Consider the following 27,988-nt stretch of genomic DNA (forward strand, 5'->3'; position numbering starts at 1 on the left):
ATAATTGTTAAGAAATAATATAATAATTACTTTTATTAAACTATTGAACTGAATAAATACAAAATACAAAAAAGATCGCATACGCAAGTAAAAATGTTTATAAACAATATTGTTATAACAGTATATTATAGTGTATTTGATTTTGATATCACTTAGCTTTTAATCAACTGTTTTATTTAAATAGCCATTATTCGAAACACTCATTTAATCGAACACTCACTTATAAATGATGTCATATATAACATTATAAAGTCACTAGATTAGATTATTAGATGGAATAAAATCTGTATTTTTTTTCTTTTTTTTTATAAAACACTTCAATGTTTAAATAATTTTATTATGAATTTTGAAAACGTCGAATCTCAAACACACTCGTGTTAATTTTTCCCAGCAAAATTGCAACACGGATATAGTACTTAATAATTAAATAATTTAGAAATATTTATGATGTTTAAAGGACTGTAGTTTCAATATTAAAGTTGTGTTTATTTATTAGTTTTTACAAGCTAAGCTCTGTACGTTAGTTTTCATTCAATGAATTTATGTGGTTTATAGATAAGTAACACTACATATATTGGACCGAAAATATGTAATTTTCATTGCTTATTAAATTATGTAAATGCACGATAATTGCGTTTTTGTTCACGGACACGAAGTACATATTTCCACGCATTTTAGCGCTCAGTTTATGGTGTTTTTCGCAGTCTATGCTGATTTCAAATAAAAATAATAATATATGAAAATAATCGTAAATATGTCGAAAAAACCATATACCTACGTGTTATTATTTTTTATAATAATAATACGTCAATGAAAAAAAACTTTTTGTCACAATATGTGTATGCTGCAGTCATCGCCGGCGTGTACCCACATAGATGTATGTGACACACGATTCGACTATCTGTTACGCGCCGTCGAGCGTACAAAGTAAAACGAAATGTATAAAAATTAGACTGAAAAAATATAAATAAAACAAGTAAAAATTTAAATCTCGTTGTGACTTAAATTAACGTTAATTACCATCGGGATCCCGTGTCTAAAGAAAGTGGCTCCAATGTAAAACGCTTCGTTAAAGTAATGTGGATTTTTTTCTTTTCATTCTTCCTGATCTAATCATCTGAATCTTTCGTTAATTTCAATCATTCTGAAAAAACACGTTTTCACCTTCCGTTAATCCAACGAGACAAAAATAAAAAATGCAAATCTAGGAAGAAGAAAAAATACTTGGAAATTGTACGTATCTGTGAATTGATCAAAGAATAATTATATTATATTTAATGTTGTAGACTGCAGTGCAGACTAATTTAAGTGGTTAACACGTGCATAAATTTAACGACAATGTTTACAGTGTGTTTTTTGCGATATAAATATAAAATATGATAACTGTTTGATTATATACAATAAGTAATAATATATATCGTTTAATATGTTTAGATTTTGGAATGCTCTATTGCATTAATAATTTATGTCTTACATGGGGTTAATTATTTCAATACTGCTCATTTTAAATACAGAGGTAAAATAAATGAATATTATGAGTCTTGAGTCAGGATTTATATTACCTGTAGAGTGTTTCAAAATGTATTGTAGTTTTCTTATAAGTAGATGCCCAATAATTGAAGTATGTAATAAAACTGCAAATATAAATAATACCTATATAGCCTCATAATATCTAAATGCAGAAAAAAATCAAAAAAATCTATATATTTTATGAAAATACATAATATGCGTAAATCCGGATTCTACATAATTACTTGTTAGTTATTACGTTATATTGCCGGGAACCACCGGTGGTAGTGGAAGAAAACCTCAGCACAAAACATTATAATATATAATATATATATATAGTAAAATAACATTGACCAAAACCGTACTGTTCAGTGCGCAGGCAGCAGAAACGCCGACGGTGATGATGAATGAAACAACAACTCGACAATGATAAACCGAATTTGATTATTATTCGTATTCTCGCGACCCTGTTCACGGTGAATTTCGGTCCAATTTTCGTTTCGGACGCGTCGCAAAGACGTGTCGCACGTGTCGACCACATAGTTGAGATTATCGACGGCTTGTAGTATATATACACTCACACGCGCACACACATACATCTTATATATATTATATATATATATAATATTAATATATCCTCTTGAACATTGCACAACTTCTCGAGTGTCGCATAATAACACATATTATATTATTATTATTATGGTCGACGACGACTATAAAACGCGAAGTGCTGCACGTATTATATTATGCGCTGGTACACGACAGGTGTAGATGAGTACCTGCATGATTTCGCGATGCCCTTCAGGCGTGCTCGGTGTATACTCGAGCGTAGCACACGGCCAGGCGGTGGTCATCTTCGTAGGATGATATACGATATATATGTATACATATAATAGTATTAGGAGATAATCATGTTATTTTTTATCATCGATAACGACTGCCGTACGGTGTGTAAACGTCAAGTGCTAGAGTATCGCCTGACTTAGTTTATCTATTCTGTGTGGTTCTAACACACACACACTACACACACACACATACATATTATATATATATGTAGTTACGATAACTATATATTACATTAAAACATAACCTTTACAAACAAAATTCACGATTTGTGTAGAATAATCGTAACTCATAACGTATACTAAATTAATAATCGTGAATATATGTTATAGTTTGTAATATACTTAAATACTGTACAATATAATGTATATATACGTATATATATGGTTGATACCGTGTATTATGCGTGTTGGAACTTTAATCAAATATTACATTATAGTATATAATATCGTTTGGGAACTCATGTAACACACTCGCACATATGTATATATATATAGGTAGGTAGGTATACGGTCTGTGCTAATAGAAAAAAAATAACAAAATAACGTATAGGCCACATGATAAAAATAATATCGTCTAGGACACGCACATGACCGTACTCACACATACATATACATACATACTGTGCAGTGCATAAACTAAAATAAGCACCGTGTGTGTGTATGTGTGTGTGCGCGCGTACCTCCTATATGACGATGACAGCCACTATATGTAACACACAAGCGGACGTGTTCTCTCGGTGGTCATCGCACCAACACACATACATATATATTATATATATAAGCATACTGAGTGTAACCATGCAGAACCATTACGCACGCACCGTAAAAATGACACCCTCCTCACTCCTCCGATCATAACTACCCACTCTTCAACCCATCACCCATTTGATCGTTTGCTGGTAATCTGAGTGTGGATACGATAGTTGTAGCCATGTGACAAAGATTGATTTGTTAAAATCGGCTATAACTAGACTGATTTTCGACTTAAATTAAATCGAATTAATTATGTATCGTGTATAAGTCGAAAATGAATTAACGCATTTCAATATCGCCACACGATGACTGCAGTTGTTTGACCCATGTAAACACGGCATTAAGGTGACGATGGTGGACATTTTTTAAAAAATGTTCACAAAGTACATGTACCTATGATATATTATATTTCGAGTAAAATTAATTACATTATAAGTGTACGCCTGCCGATAACATTAGGTAGCCCAGGGCTAACATTCATTTAGTTATTTTTAACCATAAAAAGCTTGTATCCATAAATTAAGAAATATTTATATTCCAAACCACATGGGATTGATAGGTAAATTATTCGGTTAAAATAAATTATTGTAGTGAAAAAAATAAATATTTTAGACTGATATTATATATTTTACTTAAAGTTTATATAAAAAAAATATTGCATCTAATCTTTTTATTTTTTTAGATATTTTGGTTACAGTAACAAATACTGTTGAGAAACCTTTTATTCAAATGCTATAAAATTGAATTATGTTTAACTACAGTTTGTAAAGTTTAGAAATTATGATGAATTTTTTCAAAATTTTCTTATTGAATACTATGGTTTTGTGAAAAAATTTTAATTTTTCTATTCCCCCTTTGTTTATTTTGGTTTTGGATTTTTTTTACCTTTTCAATAACATCGATGACACTAATTTAAAATTTTTCCTGCAGAAAATAACATACATCATAATAAAATCAATACATTCATCGCTCCACTCAGAATCTAAAAATTATGCATGGCTACTCGTAAAAATTGTTATGTTTTCATCAGAAGATAATAGTTATTATTAATATATATTATTTAGTATTTCTACTATTGTAATGATATCAGCTAATTATGCATAGTTTATACCTAATTATCGTATAGGTAATGCAATTCACAAAAAATTGCGTAAAACATCCAAATAATGAGTTCACCGGTGCGTTTTTAACTTTTGAAACACAATAATATTACACGCGAGTTACGCCATCATATATTAACTACTGTCTACCGGAGTTATTATTTTACATAGAATACATAGAATAAGTATACAATGAGTTGTTTAAAATGTTCTAAAATCTAGTAAATAAAATAAACAATCCTTTCATTTCGTCATAATTTATAAAAAGAAAACGTTATATAAATTATATTATTAAAAGATAGGGACTTGTTAAATGCGGCAGTTTTCTATGTTTATTTTTTATATAAATTTAAAAATACGGTTTAAAGTTTAAATTGACTATGGCACTATGCTATCTGTGTTGAAGTGCTAAAAAAGTATGTTCAAAATAATGCCGTTATATATTATGGTTTAGAATTCATCACATAATTACACTAGTCCGAGTTATCCGCAAATCTTACGAATTTGGAAAAATTGATTAGTGAACTATTGGGATGTTTATAAGTATGATTAGAAAAATTGAAGATATTTTAACATCCATAATAATTAATAATATCTTAACTTTTCACCTTTTTCTTGAGTACTATAGGTATATGAATATGATAATATTTTATAGTGTCATTTTAGCGATCTCACACATAATCTATATTTTTGTAATACAATTTACATTAGGTACTATAATAATGTTGATAATATGTTACGATGTTTTCCAATGAATTTTCATCTACATCTACTGTCTAACATTATTCGTGTCATTTAATATATTATTTCGCACCGGTAGAGCGGTAAAAATCGAACTAGACCGGAAAAATGTACTTTAGATTTCTCGCGATTGAGGGACGACGAGACTTACGTGGAGCAAAGTCAATAGTCCATGGTATGTAGATATATATTGTATCGTATATACCTACATTACACGCGTATATATAGCATCATGCACGATTCGCGCATATGGACGCTAATATGCCATGACACCGGAAAACATTCTAGAACATTTTTAAAAATCTTTGAAAAAGGAAAATGTTGACATTTTTATTGAAAAATATTTTAACAGTGTATTGAAATTATAATGCCTATAAATTTTATTATAATTAATAATTTAATTTTTAATATTTTATAAATCTAATATAGATATATGTATATATATATATATATATATATATCAGCTATTAATATGGACCATGCCAACAAAACACTAATCCCATATCGCAAAAAAGTGATAAAAATTGAAGGTCGATGTGGCGCAGTAATAATCTCTTATAGGTGACCTCAAATGCGTCAGAGTACCTACCTTATATGTTTGACATGAGTACATGACCAATACATTTTCGTAATAATTTTGATAGGTGACTATTTGAGTTTTTCCTGATGATATAACGGCATTCATTCTTCCGACATAAGATATAAGCTTAGTCAAGAGATAGGAATAAATATTAAATACTAAATATTAAAACTATGTAATCAATCGATATTGAGGAAGAATCTATGATTTTTTTTTTGTTCTTCGTAGTTGCTTTATAAATTATAAAAATAATACATTTAAGTAGGTAGGTACTTGAACTATGTATATAGGTAAAAATGTATAAACACTTGAAAACTCATACACTTAATTTTTGTCGATATCTATTCACTTGTTACTTGTATTGTTATTTTTATGCACGGACAATAAAAGTTGGATGGAATAATTATACATTTTTACTCATACACCCTGTTACCATTTGCAATGTGAAATGCAATTGTTAAAAATATTTTATCATTTATTATTTAAGTGTATTATACACGTATATTTTTAATTTTTATAGTTTGTTAATTACAGCATATAGCAATCAATTAATGATCTATCTATATTATACGTGTTTATTAGACGTTTTTATTACATTTGATTAAATACTTACGATTGCAGTTAATTTATTTGGATTAAGGTAATAACTGGTTGTAAAAATATGATTATATATGTATACTATAACATGATAGCTAACTATTATAATTCCTGTTCGGTATCCATATAATACTCTTTAATCGTTTATTTATAACAATATTGTGCTCTACCAATTACCTAAATCCTATAATTCTTATTGATACAGTATTATGTAGGATTTGGTGCACGTGTTATTTTTTTTTTTTTTATTGTAATGGCACACTTCTGTCATCGTAGTAATTTTTTTTTTATTAATATTTTTTAGCTATAAGTGTCAATATACTCAATGATTTTACAATGTTATAATAAAAATATTACAAATAAATAATAATACTTACAGAAATATTTTCTTTTATTAGTTGTTTAGTTATAGTCTTCGTGGTTTTCTAGGAAGATATCTTGTAGTAGGTGTGGTTTTAATCTGGGTTATGGAGGTTTTTCGCTGATTTTGAAGTGAAGAGCTCTTCAGTTTTATTTATTAGTCCATCTTTTAAATTTTAACTCGTATTTATAATCCGTGTTGAATGTCAATTGATATAGAGTAATTTTGTGTCATTAATCGTTATGAAGATATTTATTTTGTATGAACCAAGAGATTTTTAATGGTATTCTCAGGAATTAGGAATTTATTTCAGAGAATTTGTAGTTTTTAAATTTTTGTTTAAAATAATGAAATTAACATTAATACTGCAGTATAATAAATAATAGTAAATACATTTTTTATTTGGAAATAAAATACATATAGTATAATGTATCGAAAAAAATTGTTAGGTATTTGTTTTTTTAAGTATTAATTATAAATGCATCATAAATAATATATTCTAAGCTAAAATTATAATATTTATATGTACCTATAGTCTATACGTTCTTGAATGATTTCTCAAAGGTGTACATAAATATACATGAATTCTACTCGGTAGATATAATAAAATATGTAATACCTATCTTAATAATGAAGAATATAATATTGAATTTATATAATAATTTATACTTCATAGATTCTCTATGATTCTAGGTACTATAAATCAGCAATAACGAGTTTTTGGTACACGACTAAAATCGTTTAAGTGTCCAGATTTAAAAGTAATACAACGCGCATTTGAGATAATTTTTATTTTGAATAGGTACCTATGCGAGTTTATAATAATATATTATAGACGATGCACGTAGACGTAATATACTATTATCGTATCTAATGCGTTTGTAGGTATAATATATTATATACGCGAAAAGAAGGAGAAGAAGAGACGTAGGTAAAATGTGCGCGAACAACAAAAGCAACAAGCCGTAAAAACAATATTATACATATATATTAAAATAATATGCTATTGCGATAATACAAACATAATAATATTAATATTATTATTAGTATTGTTTTTAATTGTCCATATTTTGCACCGCGTGTTAATATATACGCTCGTAATCGGCGTAACGCGCATGTAAAACTGTAAAAGATAACAATAGGTACGTGATAGCCCAACCGGATAAACGTATTATTATAACGCGTGTATATGTTTAAAAAAATAATAACAAAATAACAGATAAAAAAAAAACGTAACCGTAAAACCCTTCGCGTGTGAATATTATATATGTCTGTGTGCCGTAACTGACGTCGATAAAAAGGTAAAAATTATATTCTCAAGAGGAAAATACATAATTTTGGATATTTGTCAATCTCAGGGAATAAATCGTAATAATATCGTAATCTTACGCCATTGGTTTCGCCGTCGCGGTTTGTACTCATATGTAGTTATTATATGTATCATGTATAATGTAATTGATTACATAGGTATTAGTTGGCATTTCAGCACGTTTTAATGATTTCTAGCGTCCTTTTAATTTTTGTTGAATAAAACAAACAATATATTCCTTATAATTTCATTGTGTATATGAAACTATTTTTTAATGACAAGACTATTTTTCGAGTCCGATTCAGGAAACTGTTTTTATCACAATGACCACGTGCAGCAGGTGTAATTTTTTACATATTATATATTAATGTGTATATAATATTATATAACTAATATTAATACAACATATTATTATAGTGCTGCGTGTGTGTGTATATTTGTAAAGGCTCGCGCACGCGTGTGAGCGTGTGTATGCTCTCGTAGATAAGACGGCCGTGTGTAAATCGTAAAGTGCACCATGAGCGAAACGAGTTTATCGCTAAAATAATAATTATTATATGATAAGCTTTTTTTTCGAGGATTGAATGTCAAACGTGACCCGTCGGAAGCGTTGGCGATAAGAAAAGAAAGAAAAAAAGCATTATTATTGTTATCGTTTTTTATTAGGACGAAATTTGTGGACGAAAAATACGTTGTATAAAAAAATATACGCTGCTATTTACGTATAAAATGTATAAACATCTTTCTATATACATGATATAAAACAGCGAATTCTAACAAAATTCGCGAAATCGGTTCGTTAACAAGTGTAATATGGGTCCTTTTATATACCAATATACTACCAAATATTAACAAAACGTCATTGTGAGCTGAATTGTCTCGATCAATCGTTTTGGTATTGGTACGTAGGTATTTAATTTATTTTTACTCGTATATTTATTGTTATTACCTATGCATAATATATTCGAAGTTAGTTTATTTTTATTATACAATTTTGAATTACTAAAACATACAATAACATTAAATTTAAACGTTTATAAAATAATTGTTATGTAAAATAAATGCAACTTCCACCCTTTAGATCCCCTTATTTAATGTTTGGAAGAGAGGGGCCGTTGAAAATTTGACTTCCGAGTTAAAATTTTGAAGTTCGCCATTGACCTTACCAATATAATACATTATGTACAAATATATTATGATAACATAGTTGACTGTGCTAACCTGCCTAAGGATTATGTGTCAAAAAGTGTTGTTTAGTGTAAAATTAAAAGTAATTATCATTATAATTGTCATAGTGGCGCGTTTATTGTCATTCATTTTCGTTTATGTTATTAAATAATTGGTTACAACTTACAAAAGCAACTTAAATAACTTGTTATAATATGTATGAACACTTTAAAGTTAATCAATCAGTATATTTACCATTTTATGATAGTCTGTAATTGCCAATTTAAAGTTGGATCTTCTTCGTCCATTTTATACCACATATTTTTATTTTTGATTGTAATTCTTATAATCTTTCATACTTTACTTTGCAAAATATTCTCTTATAATTTACCCATCGTATGAGCTATACGTTGGTAAAAATTTGAACTATATAATCCGTACCATACTGCACCTTTATTGTATTATAATACAGCTCAATGACACGTGCACACTTCTTGCACACGGGAAATTTTTGTCAAAACAATAATAGTAAAAAAAAACATCGATTTCGCGTAATCGTACACCACAGGTTACCTCTCTCTTTCTCTTTGTATATAATATATATACCTATATATTGTATTATATTGTGTTCGTTTAAAATTTTTACCCAAGTTGTCGGTGTGACAAATAATAAATGGCTGCGTTCTGCACCGTTCGCATTGGCCAGTCCATTCGTTGTGTCGTTATCCGGACGCTATTGGATATATATCGCGTAAATGATAAAAATCGATCGAAATCGGTGGGCTGATATGACCCGCACAAGTGTCATAATGTACAATATACAGGTGGTGATAATATTCTCGTTCATTTAGTTGAGATATCGAGAGACGACGAAAAAATTGACCACTACAAACGGATATAATGTGATATTTAAATTTATTGGTATACCTCTACTGCGTTTTTATATTTTCGTGAGGTAGTGCGTACGTTTTACATAGTGACGTAAACGAGTTGTTTTAGAGGGGTTATATATGAAAAAATATAGACAAAAGGTTAGGTACCTACTTTGAGGAAGTACAAAGTCCACGAAACTCAGATTTTAGAAGTGCTTATCTATGATATTCGGGTTTATCGTGATTTTCTTTTATAACTGGGAATGTGTAAAATAATTTACCAACTTATTTTTAAAGGTAATTAGAATCTTCTTGATCGACGGTTCTACCTTTTACCCAAATACGTCCATTCTATATAACTTTATGATAGGTGTGTAATCTGCCGTCTGTGGAATTTCTAGATTTCCGCGCTGAATTTTGCAATTCCTAAATAATGACATTTAATTAATTTACCTCCCCTCACACCGTCGTCGTTTTATACGCTCTATACGATAATGTAAGCATGCGAAAAGAACTGTCGAGACAAATTTATTATTTTTAATAACATTTCGAGTATGACGTTTACATTCTGGTGCAGCAATGGTAATCGAGAACACGGCGATTACAAAACAATTTCGATCTCGTCGAATAATAATCAACCGCTGTATTATGTAGGTGCATGTGTTCGTGTTATTATACATATGGGTATCAAACAAAACACGAAATTTGTTTAAAAAGATAACGTCTCATTTTTCGTGACTTCGATACAGAATAGTCCGTTTGTGTGTAGGTATAACGAATAGTTTTCATACAAACCGCGGAATTCAGTTTCAAAAATTTAGTGCATTTTTCATTTTTCGGCGCTTAATTATTTTGCTCGTGAGTAATTATAATTTATGGGTTCCTACTTTTATATAGGTATAATAGTCGAAAATTATTGGACACTATACTTTATATTTTACATGAATTATCAAAATCTTTGAGTTATACGTAATATCCTAGCTGTCTTCAGTCATATACTACAGGATTTTAGGGTGGGATATTATAATGGTACTGTATATTATTATAGAATATAGATAGATATTTTCGTGCCGAGTACAATATAATAATATTTTATTGTAATTTTAATTTCTTTAAAGGGCAATTATATTATAGTATAATTAACAAACGTTTTGTTCATTTGGACGTATAATGCGCTAAATATTTATTATTTGGATTTGAAGAATAATAATTTATCATTATGTCCTTGGCGCGTTATTGCTATTATTCAAATTATATTGTCTATACGTTTCAAGCAGAAAATATCGATATGATATAGGTTTAAATACCCAGCTAATAATGTCTGTATGTACGCTTACACACATGAGCATATTGTTGCCCTATTTTTTTCATATTTCATAGAGGTATATATTCCAATTTATGATACACGCGGTAGCAACGATATCGCACCCGTGTCGAGTGCGGGGATAGTATTATTATTATTTAGAACAAATGCGAACGCTTTGTCTACAGGTATTTATGCAATATTAATGAGATGCCAATAATATACGTACGACGTATACCTACCTATAATAACAGCCTGTGCGGCGATACAGAAAATAATAATGAAATAATTTGACACGCTTAACAATGGTAGAGGTTAATTTAACTGATAAGAAAGTAGTTTTCGGTATATACCGCGTGGTATAATAATATATTGGAGGCCCCATCGATAATAGGACGTTGGGTAGTTATATATATATAAATGTAAATTATAATACACATATTGGCCGTAGTACTCGTTGCATATAAAATATATTATCGGTTTTTAATAGAACGTTGTTCTGTGCTATACATTACGTACGTTGTTACTCGTATAATATTATTATCCCCAATGTTGTTATATAAGCTAAATTATTGCACGTGACTCATTTTTTTTAAACATTAAATCACGGTTAACAATGCGTCTAATTATTTGAAACAATTCGAAACCTACTCTTATATATTGTATACCTAGGTTTTATATGTACTTATTGATATGTCGTGTAGTATATACCTATGCCTATTGATCATCTACATATCATCGAATTCAAGGATTATATTGAAACAATACATAATTATCAAAAACGAGTAAAGGTAGGAAATCGTTCTACGTCAACTCGAGCGTTCTGACGTGTCCGCTGTTCCAGCGTACCGCGATAATATTATGTACTTATTATGTGTCTGTTTATCGTTATACTTGTAAATTGTAAGGTTGTTTTTTACGTCGACGACATTAACTTATCAATAGTGCGTTGATTAACAGAAGTTCAATGTACGCGCATCTTTGACATTCCGATTTTTATTTGATACTAATTTTTGTATCAATATTAAGTAATTTCTCACTTATCTGATCGTACTGAATTCACTATGACCATGAACACGTTGTGTTTTATATAGTGAACACAATGCACCATACATTTATATCATATTATTATATGTTTGATTCTTAAACGAGGCGTTGTTTTAAAAATTTTTGGTCAACAATTATTAGTCTGTATAAAATACAAGTGTAACCGCTTATTATTGTCTGGTTGCATTTGACTTACATAGATTCCTTAGACCAATGACAGCTAAAAAAAATAATCATTACCTGCATTACATTCATTATTATTATACGACTTTTATGATAGTTTCTAATATATATATAATATTGGAATATAATATTTTATGATCTCACACTATTTTGTTAAATAGCAAATAAAATACGTCTATCTCGCGTACCTTTATAAAATATGTGGAACGGATTTAGTAGCGGTCATAATACTATATAGTACCTATCGTGCGTCATTTAGTTGATTAGTAATTAATAAGTAGGAATAGGTATACATAAACAGTGGGAGTCCAAAATGCAAGAAAATATTTTATACGTCGTTATAATATCGGTCCTTTAATATTATTGGTCTAATCAAACTATTTTATAGTATCTAAATCTTGAAATGTATACATTTTTAAAAATTTACGTGTATAGTGTTTTATTTTAAATGCATTAATGTTCTTTTAAACGATAACACACATTTTTAATCGATTGCAATTTATCAAAAATGTCCAAAAATTTATATTATTTTTAATATTTCCTCGAAATTATAGTTCGGATATGGCTGTACAAAATAATAATAAATTGCTCCACTTAAGTATTAGGTACTATATATACTAATATATCATTTTCCAATTGGTATTTATTGACGGCACTTGCTCGTTAAGCTACATAATATAAATAACTATAAATAATGAGTATAGATATAACCAACTATTAAATTTCTAATCTATCAACGATAAACCATGTTTAAACGCTTCTCTTCTTGCAGGATAACCGAAGACTTTAAGTTACAAACCCACGGTCTGGACTCTCCACACCACCAGGGATTATACGGGGGCCTAGGTCACTCGCCCACTTCCGGTTCACCTTGTTCCGTGTACGCTTACCAGCCGTATCACCGAAATTACGGCGCGGGCCAGTTCCATCAATCGACGGCCGCCGAAATTCAACAGCAGCAGCAGCAGATACCAGTGACCCAAATGGTAGTACCACCTCCACTGTCAGCGCAAAAGTCCTCGGATGACGCGGCAACGGCTTGTTGGTTGCAGCATAATGGCGGTGGATCGGCTTTCGAACACCACCTGCACCACCAACAGCAGCTGTCGTCAGCGTATCAGTCGCATCACCAGCAGAGGCAACAGGACAACAACGGCATGTCCGGAGGCGTCCAACAGCAGCAGCAGCAACAGCAGACGGCCAAGATGACACAGCAACAGCAACAGAAAGCGGTCAAGGAGCAGCGGATCCGGAGACCCATGAACGCGTTCATGGTATGGGCCAAGGTGGAGCGGAAAAAATTGGCTGACGAAAATCCTGACTTGCACAATGCTGACCTTAGCAAGATGCTCGGTAAGTACCTTAAAATATGATATTATACAGTAGTATCATTGTTATGACGGGTTATAATATAATATGATAATATGTTATATAGTATTGTTTATTTAAAATTATCTACGGTGGCGCTGAAGTTGTAAAGACAAATTGTGTTCCCAAAACACGTTTATTGACTTTTAGAAACCACCAACGGGAATTGTTATAATGGCGAATTATTTATTATTATTTACGGGAATACACACTGCTTGATAACATATTTCCAGAGTTTTCCTTCATTTACCACATTTATATTTTATTCTCATTACACGTTGCTTGTTTTTGTGATCTACTAATTTATACTACAATGATTATGCTGCTTTTAATTAATTAAAAATCAAAATTATACTAATTTGAAAACTATTAGTAAGCAATATTATCTTTCCATAATTTTCCGATTGTCAGTTGAATATTCAAACATAATACGAAATATATGGATTAATAGTCACTATGTATTTTTACCTGGTGTGTATAAAAACAAAAAGTTCGTTGAGGATAAATAAATTTCGTCATCAGGATGAAATAGTTGGTAATACACTTGTAGTTACCACTTCAGTTAAAATAGCATTTTTAGTTATTAGATATGTGCATTGTGTAATGTACTGATATTGAAATATTGTCAATACTTTGAATGACTCAATAATTACCTAATTTTTAATATTTACTATTTATACATTTATATGATAACAGCGGGAGTTCATTTGTCCGTCTATTATTGTTTTGGACTGCGTATCAGTCCCTATTATGTATTTATTATTTAGATACTTATATGTAGTGATGTTATAATGTTAAATGTATACAGTGTTCTATTTACACAACATATAAGTACTATGTTAGGTAAAGTCGTGAATTTAAGTACATAAACCTATAAATTTCATATTGACTCTATAATAGTAGTAGTAGGTAGTAGTAATATTTATGTCTTTACGGCCCTTATGGCATTACGTCATGACGCAAAATAATCGTCTAAACGTCTGGACGGTCATCTTATTATATAATAATATATATATTTGCCACAAATGGATGTCTGGTAAACCGCTATATAAATTCTTTACGAATACATCGTTATAGGTTAAGTTAGTGAGATACAGTAAAATACAATATTATAATAAATAATATAAATACTATAATACTATGTATTGTTTCTTACTATAACTGTAGTGACGAAACCTCGTCGGATATTAATTAGATACAAACCGCGGGCGAGTTCTGTATCCATCTCGAATTATTGTCATTGCGTTTTCGGTGTGTGTGTGTGTGTGTGTGTGTGTGTGTGTGTGTGTGTGTATTTTATTTTTTATTTTATATTCCGAGTTATATTATATTATAAATATAAACATATACATACATCATAATATAATATGTATGTCTTTCAGATAAACTAACGTTCGTTTGCGGTACTTTGCATACGAAATTTGAGTCATATATCTTGGTATAACGAGAGGCTATTATAATATATACTTCGTATATTTACAATAAATTAAAAAGTGAAAAGGTGCATGCTTAAGACGCGCGTATACAGGGTGTCTCACTTAGGTCTGACATATATTTATATGCAATTTAAATGTACATCGTCGAATGACTATGATATACAATATTTCAATTGCATCCGGTCGTCGTCAATCAACGGCACTGGCCGTGTGTATAGCTATATTTTATATTGGAAATTCGTTCACCTGCTTAGCGGGACGATAATTTTTTTTTCTAAAATTCACTTCGCCCCCACACGGCACTTATAGGTATATGTATCTGAATATCTATAACTATTGCGACCCGTGTAGCATATACCTACAACAGTTCCGTCGCAGCTGTCTTCGGCCTCGGCGGCGCTATATATACGCGCGCATAGATAACATCGACGCACACCTGTTACGACATTTTTCGCCGGTGGATAATCATAATACCGCTTGCTGGGGATAGCTGTGTAGCTTAGGACCACGTGCTATACGCGCGCAGTCAAAACAATAGGTAGTAAGTCGTTGAAAGTTGCGCAAATAAAAAAATAAAATAAATAATAACAAACACACAGATTCGTATTATAGGACAAGTCGCGCGCGTGCGCGTGAGTTTTATACAGTGCGTATTATACATTGTCTTTGTCCTCTATTTGTACAAAGGCGAGATGTATATACTATACACATAATATATATATATATATATATATACGTAAATTTTTACCGAGCACCACGAGCTCGGTATCTTATTGCGCGCGCCAAACCCGACTTATCCATATAAGGGCCAAATGCATTAACCTCGCGACGACGGCGGAACAAATAGAACAAAACGCCCCTGTTTGTATTTAAATCACATATCCCTTTTTCTTTATTATTATTATTATTATACTATTTTTTTTCTTATTTAACTTCACTTATTATTTCTCTCTTGCTCGCCCTTCACTCGTGCCGAACTCCTCTTCGGCCTGCATCACCACCGCCTCGTCTGTACCGTTCGTTTAAACATAATATCATATACATATATTTATATATATATAGTTTTATATTATATATTAGAACGCGTCGTAAGACGTCTTTGCCGATGTCAATTAAACGTGCGGAAATTCGCTTAGTGGTTGCAATATTATTTACATACACAGTCAAACCGGTTGGTTACCTTAGAAAATTCGATACATCGCACCGCCACCGACGTAGTCGTCCTCATACCTATCTAATCCTTGCGCAAAGTCGTTTTTATATTTTAACGCTACAATACCTATATGATCACCCTCGCGCGTATATATTTATCACGAACGATGATAAAACACCGTTGTTTATGGGTATAATTATAAATGTACCAGGTATAAAAAAAAAAAATAATAATAATAATAAAAACAAACACATTTTACGATTACACTCTGCGAACATAATGTACACAATCGTTATTTTTTTATTGAAATGTGTCTGACACAAATGTGTATTATTGTTCTATTGCCTACCACGTGATTCGATTGGCAATTTTAAACTGTATAATAACTGTGTCGTACTACATCAGCTAATACTTGTAACAATATAACTATCGAAAGTAAAACTATACCTACTATTATTATTTCATGCCTGGTAAATATTCAGAATATTTTAAAAACCAAACGGATGTCTAATAACACAATAGATGGTAATCAAAATATCTCTTGTTCGGCTGTGTTATTTGCTCGTTTCAATTAAAAACTATACACATTAATAATATTGATAAGATCTTCAACAGTAATCGTTGTCCGCTAACATAAAAAACACACTACCGTATATAATAAAAAGTGATATATTCATTGATATGGTATAATACGGTTTTTATTTTTTATTCCGTCGTTTAAGCGATTGACTTTGAAATGTATCTGAGTATAGTGGAGCTTGCTTTCAATGTATTATGCGATCGGAAACTCGATCAAATAATATAATTATAAATAAATGATGGCTGACAATTATATGCTTTTAAATAAAAGCTTGTTTGTAATATTTGCATATTGGTAAGTTTATTTTCTTATTTAATTTTGTGTCAAGGTGATAATATACCACTGTGTATACGTTAATAAAGTTTAAAAGGATTAACCAATTAAACGTAATTGAAATTCTACTACAATTCGTAACTTTACTAATGTATGGTTAGGTGCTTATACTTAATAGTTTTTGATGTTTCTGCTAATCTTTATACCAATTCCCAAAAAATTTGAAGCTTTAACAAAAAGAGGAATTTTTTCAATAATTGTCTTATTAAACTAGATATAAACGAGATTCAACACATCCAGAGTCTTCGTATATAAGTAATAACCGTCATTGCAGCCGGACAATGATCGTGTAATGACGTGTACATTATTGTTTTACCGTTTACGGGCAGACTATATACCATATTATATTAATATATATAAAAAACGAACGTCCGAAACGCACTGAAATGTCAATCCGCTCGTCAACAGCACCGCAGTCTCATGTTTTCGTTATTTTTTCCTCTCCTCCTCCCGCCCTCTTACAGTATAATCGTTTCGGCCGAATTGTAATTTTTATTTTCGACACACGGTGAAAACTCGTAAAAAACTCATAACAATATCGTACCTATACACGAAGAGCGTAATACCTACGTATAATATACCTATATTATATTATATTATATTTCGGCCAGCTGTGAAAATAATAAATAAAAATAAAAATAAAAAGAACGCTTTCCAAACTCGAGTGACGTTTAAAAGTCCACTGCCGCCACCACATAAAAAGATAAGAAGGCGGTTGAGCAGTTTCTTACCATATACATTATATATTATAGTGCATAATATAGGCATATAATACGCTACATATATATATAGTAAGAGGCGTTGGCTGAAGCACTGCACACGGTGCGTACACACCAACAGACCGACATTGGAGTTCATAGGTCACCTCGACTCGTTATGTTTTATGGTTCTGGTTACATTTTGCGTTTTTTTTTTTTTTTATCTTAATCCTTTTTCGCGCGTGTTCTGACCGCAACCCTAGTGATGTTATTAGTTATATATATATTTAAATGCATATATTTTGCTTTCGCCCCCACTACCTTCACTCGACGAACACATTTGCACACACACACAAGTATTCTCGGCTGTGGCTTCCCTGGAGTGGGTTTTTATTTATTTTTTTCAATTTGAATGTTCGCGCTTCTCACTTGACTACCAAACGCCGCCGCCACAGCCCCCCGTGGGGCATAAAGGATCTGTGGGCGCGGCTCCTGCTGGTGACAACAAGCCTTCCGGCATGTCCTTTATTTTATGGCTCGAAAATAGTTGTTTCTTTTTTTATATTTTTGGTATATTTTTTTTATCTCGTTTCATTTCTGTTTTTTTCCCCAATATTATCGCAGTTCGAATCGGAACATATTTAATCGTCTTGAAAATCCGTCGTACATAAGTTCAGTCGACAACATAATAATTTTGTACAAACTTGTTTTTCTCGAATTTTTATCAATTTTTCTAAAATAAAATCACGGAGTTTGTGTGGTTTATTAAATCTCGTATCTCAAATGCAACAACAAAAAGTTCAGATCACAAATATTTAAAACGACACGCGGTCGAGATACTCATCTCGCATCGACTTACAGACGTATAGATCTCATACCTATTATACATAAAATAACTCACTTTTTTTTTCTGTAAATATTTGTCGTCGACAATGTTGATAAGGAAATATCATTAAATTTATTTAGAATTTATATTTTGAAGGCTTACAGGCTCACAGCATAGGTATTACATGCAGCCGTCTTTATCGTATAATATGTATTTTACAAATGTATAATATTAATATTTTAATGTGTTATATAACCTAAATTATACTCTTGTACTTTACCTACTGTTGTGTACTATTGTTAAGCCATCCACAACAGTATTACGAATTGTTTCGCTATGTTATAAAATAGTATACATCACTATCGTGCATACCCAATAATGTCTGCAGATATAGCCCATCGGAAACTGAAGGAAATACACTCTCAAGGTCCGAGATTAATTAAGACGCTCGGCCGGATCGGTTCGGTTGGATAGCGCAAGGTTATAGACGAGTTGCACAACCATAATATATGGACCCGCGCTGTCGTATGCTTATATATGCATACATACCAATGTATTTTTTTCTTCTCTTTTATGTCGAAAATTGAAACAAAAGATTTGAGAAAAAATTAAATCCCGGAGGTGGTGGTGCGACGACGTTTATGTTTATTATCGTTGACGTTATTCTCGTTAAATTGGGTTTAAATATTGTTTTTACAAAAATTATAATATCATATATTATTATTATATTATATAGGTGTTATAATATCTTATCGTCATCGCAGCTAGTATAAGACTATATGCGATGATATTGCCGTCGCCGGGAGGACCAACGCGTACGGCTCCTGTCCCGGGCATAAACACCGACGAATGTGTGTACTAATAATCTATTAGTAAGTCTGGTGTATGTAATAACTTAAGATTTACCGGTGACGATAATGTATACAAAGAAACCGCTATTGTGTCCGTAGCCACTGCGTAATTTATGGTTTTAAAATGGGTTCTCTCTAGAAGCCGGTATATAATATGTGAGATGATATATACATATATACATACCTATACAGACACACACGCACACTCACACACGTAAAAAAAAAAACTGAACCAGAATAAGGTACCGTTTGCCGCCAGCGTGTGTTCGTGTGTGTGAGCTTATATATATATACTTACTATAACATGACAATATCGCTGACAGACCGCCAGAGGCATGGATTCGGCGGCAGCGGTCGCGGCGGCGGCGTATATGTATACGGTTTTCTTTCCATGTATATGATAATAATATTTGTAATTTAAATCAGCATTATAGTATAAAGATCTGGTTTGTGTGCGCAAAGAAAAAAATAAATAAATAACAATATGGGTATACACATTATTTCACATATATACGTATATATTATATAATATGGTGAACCCTCTCGCCGCGCAGCAGCAGTATCGAAAGAAAGATAGTCTCGCTGGAATAAAAATGTCAATGTATGACAGTCGCTGGCCATTTGTTCACCGATCGTGTACATTGTGTATGTATAATAATATTATGTGTTTGTGCGCGTGCATTTTTTCCTAGTCCGTTTGTGTATGATATATAAATATAAATGGTCGTCTCTTGTTATTCGATTAATCGTAAACGTATTTGTATAAAATATATATGTGTGTGAGTGCAGGTATACATAATTTTTATACATTATTCTATTTTTTTATTTTACGTTCATATTGTCTATAGTATGTTTAATATGTGTTTTATCTCTCATAGAACCGTACTCGTCGCGCTTTTAATTATATTATATTTTAATGTCTAACGGTTCCCCAAATATCATGTACGTGGACTTATTATCAAACTATTATTTCCTAATGACCGGACATTGAACACATATCAATATAGGTTACCTATATATAATATACAGCTATTACATTAGGATTAAGTATATGATAGCAACTAGAAGAAAGAATTAATATTTTTTAATAACAAAATGGTGAAGTCTTGATGTTATTACAATATTCACTTTATGGTAAACCTAATATAATTGAACATAGACATGTTTATTGTATTATACGAATAATGCATTATAAAACTAGTATTAAAGTACTCGAATTTCACTTGCAGCCAAAACCGATTATCCAATTAGTATTTCTAATTATAAATAATGAATATTATACATATTATAAATATATATTATTATGAATAAAATATTAATTGACCCAGATTAAATTCAGTACATAACACTTAAACTATCTAGATATACAAAAACGTATTTACATTAATTTGAATGATGTTAATTAAATTAGGGCATTGAGTTGTAGATAATAAATTAATAATCGAACTATTGCAAAACTAAACAACATACATTATGTTTAAAAGGATATGCATGCACTTGTTTTGAATACAGAATAGCTGTATACCTATATACTGACTACTACGTCCTTTTATATTCTTCAGTTCACAGGTTAATAAAAAGTTACCATTGCAATATTCATGTACCTACAATATATCCAGTATAATAATATATTATTTTTGTTTTTATAAAAATCCCAAAAGTTTGTTTCGATTTTTTACAATATTAGATAACTGTAAAATATGTATTGGCTAAGATTTAACATTTATAAATAGATTTCAGTGTGATCCATAAACTGTCCGTGGTCAATCACTTACCTTCGATATTCGTCTTTTTTAATTTCAAATCTATGTGTGAAATGCTGCAGGACAACTTTTTACAGAGTAAAAAAATGTTTAACAGTACTTATTGGTGAACAGAACTGATCGTTTTAAAATGCATGAAAAAAAATAATAAAAAAAGTCAATAGCACGCGTGTACGAATTTCCCTCACAGACGGTTTGCCGCCGGGCACTCCACTTGTTGCGCGCCACCTGCGCCTTTACAACTCTATATATTATACATGTCATGTTTATTGTGATTGACGCCGAGTGTACCGCAGTAATCACAACGTTCTTTTTTTATAGACTCTTTTCAAATTCCTCATTATTACTTATTTGATCATTATAATAAATACAAAATATGCGGTGACGGCGATGGCGACGGTGAATTGCGCATCATATTATCGATTGGTGATTTATGATTATATTATATGGAATAACACCTCTCGGCGAATGGTTCAAAGCGAAATCCGACCGCAAGCGCCTCTTTTACGAGCTTGGACTTCTGCCCCTCTTTTGATCTCTCTTCCACCGTAAATTCCTTTAATATATAATGTACATAACTCTGACTGTACGTTTCACGCTGATTTTCTTTCGTTTTCCAAATACTATTTAAAATAAATCTGTGTCGTTAATGCGGTGAGTATTGTACCGTTATACATTAATACGAAGAGTGGTGTTACTTTTATTATTTCATATAAAATTTAAAATTCGTAAATACCTAACGGCTTTTGTGTTGTTATTGTCATCGACGAACATGAGTGGGTGTTATTATAATAATATATACTCGGTGCGGTACAACGACAATTGAGTAATATCGCACATTGGCGACATACTAACAAATTAATCCGAAAACATGACTACATTAACGTTTATGACTTTACGAGTACCTTTACACCATTATCGAGGGCAAAACAAAAAACAATTTACATTTACGTATTGTCCTGCTTAAAATGATTACTGTCACGGTTTCCGCATGTTGTGAGATGTATATATTATATTATTTCTCTGAGTGCGCGCGAGTGTGTAGGTGAATTGAGATTATGTATATTGTTTTTTAAAGATTTAAATTATATTGTATTTAATGATATTAACCATCATTTTCTTACACCCACTAAAATATTTTCAGACAAAGATTTAGTGGGAATTTTTTTTATAGATCTCTTAAACCTCAAAACACTCGACACTCGGCAGTAAAACATTGTAATTTGTAATATACTAAATATATAATTATTATAGATCCAGGACGTCGTATAAAATATAACCTCGACTTAAGTTATACCATTATAAATATAGACAAATTTTTTGGTCGAATTTAGTTATTATTCAAAATATTTATTACAGTAAGTTAACAAACCTAACTGAATATCCTTGTTATAAATATACAATTTTCTCGAGAAATTTTAATTAAAAATTATTATCGTATAATAATTAAAATGTATGTATACTAGCAATGTGTACTTTTATTCAAGATATTATTTATATACAAAATATTATTTTTGAGTCCTTTCTTATTGTATAAAAATTTAAAAATAATATTAATTAATTATAATTAATAACTAATAAGCATCATAAAATATTTGCATTTGAACAATTCAGGTTGATAATCCTAAGTATTAAATAAAATAATAAATGTAAATGCGTACAATACGTGTATCGCTGTATATGCAGTAATTTTGCACTTAATACAAATAACTTATTGGAACAACTGAAAATGTGTTAAGAAATTGTTTAAGCATTGTACATAATCGATATAAGAAGTAAAAAAAAAAAAAAAAACGGAAACAAAATTAACAAACGAGAAGTAAATGTGGTATAATGCAATATATAATATCATATATTTCATATAAATTAAAATTATTTAATGTGGCACTATTTTATCTGCGAATGTATACTTTATTGAGATGAAGTTCTGGTTTGGAATAATTAAAAATACTATCTAATTTAGGTCAATTTTGGTGACTTGATTAAAAAAACCACTTGAAATATCCATCGTTATAATAAAAATGTATTATGTGTAAGCAAAATAAATTCTAATTTAAACGCTGCGTTATATATAGAGAGGTGTTTAAAACAGCATATCCCTTCAACTGTTTACATTACATCATAAACCTTCGAGATTAAAATCCTCATGAAATTAACAAATATGACGTTGTCGGGCCGATCAATACTTGTGTCTCCACTAAACAAAACTATATAATATGCATTATGCATTTACAACAAAAATATGAAAACTCGAAAATTGGACAACTAAGACGGCGCGTTACCACGAGGGCTTTTTCATAAACCTGTTGATCAACGGAAAATATCCAAAATATTCGATTTCTATTAAGTAATGTAAAGAGTATACTCGTACATATTAAGGCCATTAATCACCTCGGACGTCTTAACGCAATTGAATCGGGTGGGTCTAAATCCTCACCGAACTTCAGTGAAATTTACCGTTAGTATCATTTAGTAGACTACATCGTGAAGTTTTATAATCCCGCGGTCTTTGGTACGCGGTTGACAACTACGGTAAGATCGTTTATTCAAGTCATTGGGCGACTGCTGTCCAAATTATTGTGTAAATACAATAAATTGGCACGAGCCTGTTTTGCATTGTTTTCTATTGATTGTCATAATATTGAGGCAACGGTCATCGCCATCAGTCTCGATGCTGCGGATCAACGAAGAATTCGATCTAAGTGCCTATGGAACCCATGAATGCGTTTGAGGACATCGTCTCTGTGTGAGTTAATATATTATTATATAATATGATGTTGTTGATTGCAAGGATTAATTGTACAGACCGACAAAACTATCACAAAACTAGTCGCCCATTTTCCAAGTGAAAAAAGATAAAAAGGAAAATGTACATTTACTCAGTCTTCGACTATATAATAATATTATATAAAGTTTCTCGTCGTAGAAATAACGACAATTGCAAACATAGTACATTTACGTAATTATAAATTATATATATATGTATATATAAAATAAGTATATTATTGTAAAAGTTTGCAAAATCCTGCAAGTAAGACCTTGATAATATAGTTATAATAAAATAAGCATAAATACAGCCATAAAATATCATTATGCAATTATGCGTTGTCGTCGCTTCGTATATTATTATTCATAAATGACACTTAGTGATGTAGTTACTATACAATATAGGTAATTACTATGAGGAAGTGTGGAATTGGTTCTTGGATCAAAATAAAATAATATATTACTCCAAATAGGTACGTGGCTTAATACATGAATCTCGATGTTGCGGATAGTTTATTAGACTTATAATATAATATATATTATAAGTACCTACCTATTATACACGTATATTTACTATACTTATACAGATAAAACGAAAAAAAATTTCTACAGTCACAATTTACACTTATTGGGTAGAAAAAAACTCAACAAGTGTTGTTTGCGTAGCAAAGTTTTCGCAACAGCGTATGATTTACGAGTGTGTTTTATAACTATATATATGCTCATAATATATATAGGTATTCACGTAAATCGTTTGCCGACAAAGAAAGGGACGTCTGTGGTCATTCACGCGCTTGTTCCCCGTCGGCGGGTGATTATTTTAATATATTATTGTATGGTGTGCTGTACATATAGTATAATATTATGATATAATGTATATTAATTATTATTTTAATTGTATTGATTTCCATATAAAGCTGTATACTTATGTAATATAAATATATATGACGTACAGTATTATAATACTTCTTGTACCCTGCTATAATATTTTCCGCTATATTATATCATCGCAAGTCCGCAACCGATGTAGGTACCTATAAAGGCAACGAATTGACTCTTTTCCGTCGAATCGCCTATATTTATAATAATATAATAATAATACAAACCCCAAGGTGACGGCGGCGGCGGCGGTGTCGGCGATAATAATAATTTAACGCTTTTACATATCGGCTCGATGCGTTGCCGCCGCCGCCGCCGTCGTCGTTCCATACTTAGACTCGAGCAACTATTATATATTATATATACGACGTGCGCGTAGACGTTTAATGTGTGTGTGTGTACACTGAGCGCGCGATGAATATTTATAAGGGATATATTACGATTTGCATATTATACGTTTGGAAAAAAAAAAAAAGTAACCGTCCATCTGTCCTTGGTTGCGATTGGTCATTTGAATAAAATTTCCACTGTACACTATTTTTTTTTCCGTTCTCAATTTATTTCACCTTACCGACGCCGCTGCCACCACCGCTGCCGCCGCCGCCGCCGCCGCTTCTCTTCGGGTCGCCTGCTGCAGTCAGCCCTATACAGCGTGCACCAAGCGCGCAGATTATAATAATAATAATAATAATAATACGTCGCCGCCGCCGCCGCCAGTTTACCGGGCTTGCATTTATTTATTATTTTTTTATTATAATTTTTTTCTCTCTTCGCGTTCTCCACTCGAATGGTATCCGCCGGACCCGTCGACAGACTCCGCCGCGTAACCGGTTACACGGACGCCGCCGCCGCCGATATTTGTGCGTGATTCCGTATAGGCGGAGCTTGGGGGACGGGTTATGCGCACCGTTTTTCCCCTACCCGACTCGGCGGACTACCTCCTCACCGGCAGTGGCGGCTGTCGTCTCCGCGGCGTACGAAATCTCGCCGCCAGCGCACGTGCACACCGCCAAACCGATATCGTTACTATTATTATTATTATTATTATTGTTATTACATAATTATAATATTACATTAGGTAGGTATCTAATATTATATTATGGGTCTGTCTAATATTTAGGTATTATCCGATCTCATTTGTATCTATCCATCATAATATAATAAATAATATATTATTTGCGTCATACGAGTCCTGCTGCAGCAGTCGTCGAATCCTTCAAACACCACCGTTGTTATACTTTAATTCGATTCCTCAACGTAAAGTATTTCGCCCAAACATCGATACGTCTAAGTATAATAGGCCTAAAGTATTGAAACGACAGCCTGAGCCCTAAATCGATGTTAATTCGCCAATAGGTTTTTCTGATAGCAAATTATCTAATATAATATTATATTAAACCGTTTTTCAGTTTCACACTTCGTTGTGATTCGTATACTATGTAGTATTTAGTTGTATATTATATACTGTTATGTAGTGATGCACTGTGTGTAATATGTAGTTATTGACCATATATACCGAATATTGTTTGAAATTATAATCAGCACTATATTTTATAGTGTATAATACTTTCATATCATTTGTATTATATTATAAAAATTAAAACTTTATTTCAGACACGTGTAACTACACATTATAATACATATAGGTACATATAGGTAGATACGCGCGTTTATCCATATATCTTTAAATACGCACCTAAAACAGTCGTATTATATTCATTTTCGACGTAATTCCCGCAATTGCATGTGTTTATGTATATGTAAATTATATTTTGTTAATAACCGTGTGCAGCTGACCGTATAGTATAAAATTGCTTTAACCATAACCTTCGGACCGATTCGGCGCGTTTTAAAAGCAATATAGTTGTATAATATGTGACCATATAACTTGTTGCTCCTATATAAATCTATATGTTGGTTAAGTATACAATTTATTTTCGTTGTATATTTCTTTTAAGTTTACCCTTTACATAATTTTTTACAGTATCAGATTATAACATAATATATTTGATATCTAATAGTTCTAATAAATATTGTCTTTTCATGATGATTGTGTAATTGCATGAACTGTTGTTAGGTATATATATAGTGTATACATAGCGTATAATGCTTTTTATGATTTTGTGTTTTCGGTTGTCCTTATTTTTTCTAGTAACAAATGTATGTACCAACCTTACTAAGTTACAAACAATAATAATGACAAAACTTCACTTATTTAGAACCATATAAAATATTGGAAAAGTATAGAATAATATATTAATTTAATTAAACGAATTATAATTAAAAATTGTATAGTATTTTTTAAAGTTTTATAAACAATAGAATTACGTAATATAATTGATCATTCATTTTTCTAATAAATTGTCCTCTGTTATATTGTATACATATTATTTACCTATACGTTTTAGTTTAAGTTATTTAAACAGTTTCTTCAAATTATAGAATATACTATATAGTTGATACTATTTGTATTATATACTATTTCATCGCTTTTAAAATGTATTTAATTTCTGTAATCGCGTGTAAAGTTTTTAAAAAAAAAAGAATTTTTAAATTAATTTACGTTTTTTTATTTTTGTTATTGTTTACGAACTTAAAATTGTTCACATTTGTTGATTTATTCGTCATTCAGGTATATTATAAGTAATATTACTAAAATATTTTATTGGCATACAAGCAATAAGCTTTAGGTATATAAGTTATATAGCTATATAGCTATATAGTTATATTACAAGTGCATATTAAATTATTTTTATACACAAAAGTACTTACTTGTTGCTATGGCGTATTTTATGCAAATAAAATTAATATAAAATTGTTTTTAAATTACCTTTAATAGCCGATTTGGTTGATTAAATTGTAAATTATACGTAAGCTTTTCTCAGAAAAAAAGTAGGCAGTCCATAATTAAGTTAATTTAACAAACGTTAGTATACACGGTATTTATCTAGATTTGTATATTATTATC

At 30.9% G+C, this 27,988-nt stretch overlaps 1 protein-coding gene and 1 long non-coding RNA gene across 3 annotated transcripts in view; one reads left to right on the top strand and one right to left on the bottom strand.

Moving 5' to 3' along the window:
- LOC114132357 (putative transcription factor SOX-15) overlaps window positions 1-27,988 on the top strand; it is an 80,052-nt gene that overhangs the window by 4,304 nt on the left and 47,760 nt on the right. For both annotated transcript variants that reach the window (XM_027997803.2, XM_027997801.2), the window contains exon 2: window positions 13,140-13,720. In XM_027997803.2, coding sequence (XP_027853604.2) covers window positions 13,140-13,720 — 581 coding nt within the window. The remainder of the gene's footprint in view (window positions 1-13,139; window positions 13,721-27,988) is intronic.
- Window positions 754-1,109, bottom strand: LOC126550659 (uncharacterized). Its single transcript, XR_007604738.1, has 2 exons — window positions 1,021-1,109; window positions 754-953 (listed from the first exon to the last, which is right to left on the bottom strand). It is a non-coding gene; the product is annotated as an uncharacterized LOC126550659 (long non-coding RNA).

This window comes from Aphis gossypii, chromosome 3 (assembly GCF_020184175.1).
Source record: "Aphis gossypii isolate Hap1 chromosome 3, ASM2018417v2, whole genome shotgun sequence".
In the NCBI taxonomy this organism is placed as follows: Eukaryota; Metazoa; Arthropoda; class Insecta; order Hemiptera; family Aphididae; genus Aphis; species Aphis gossypii.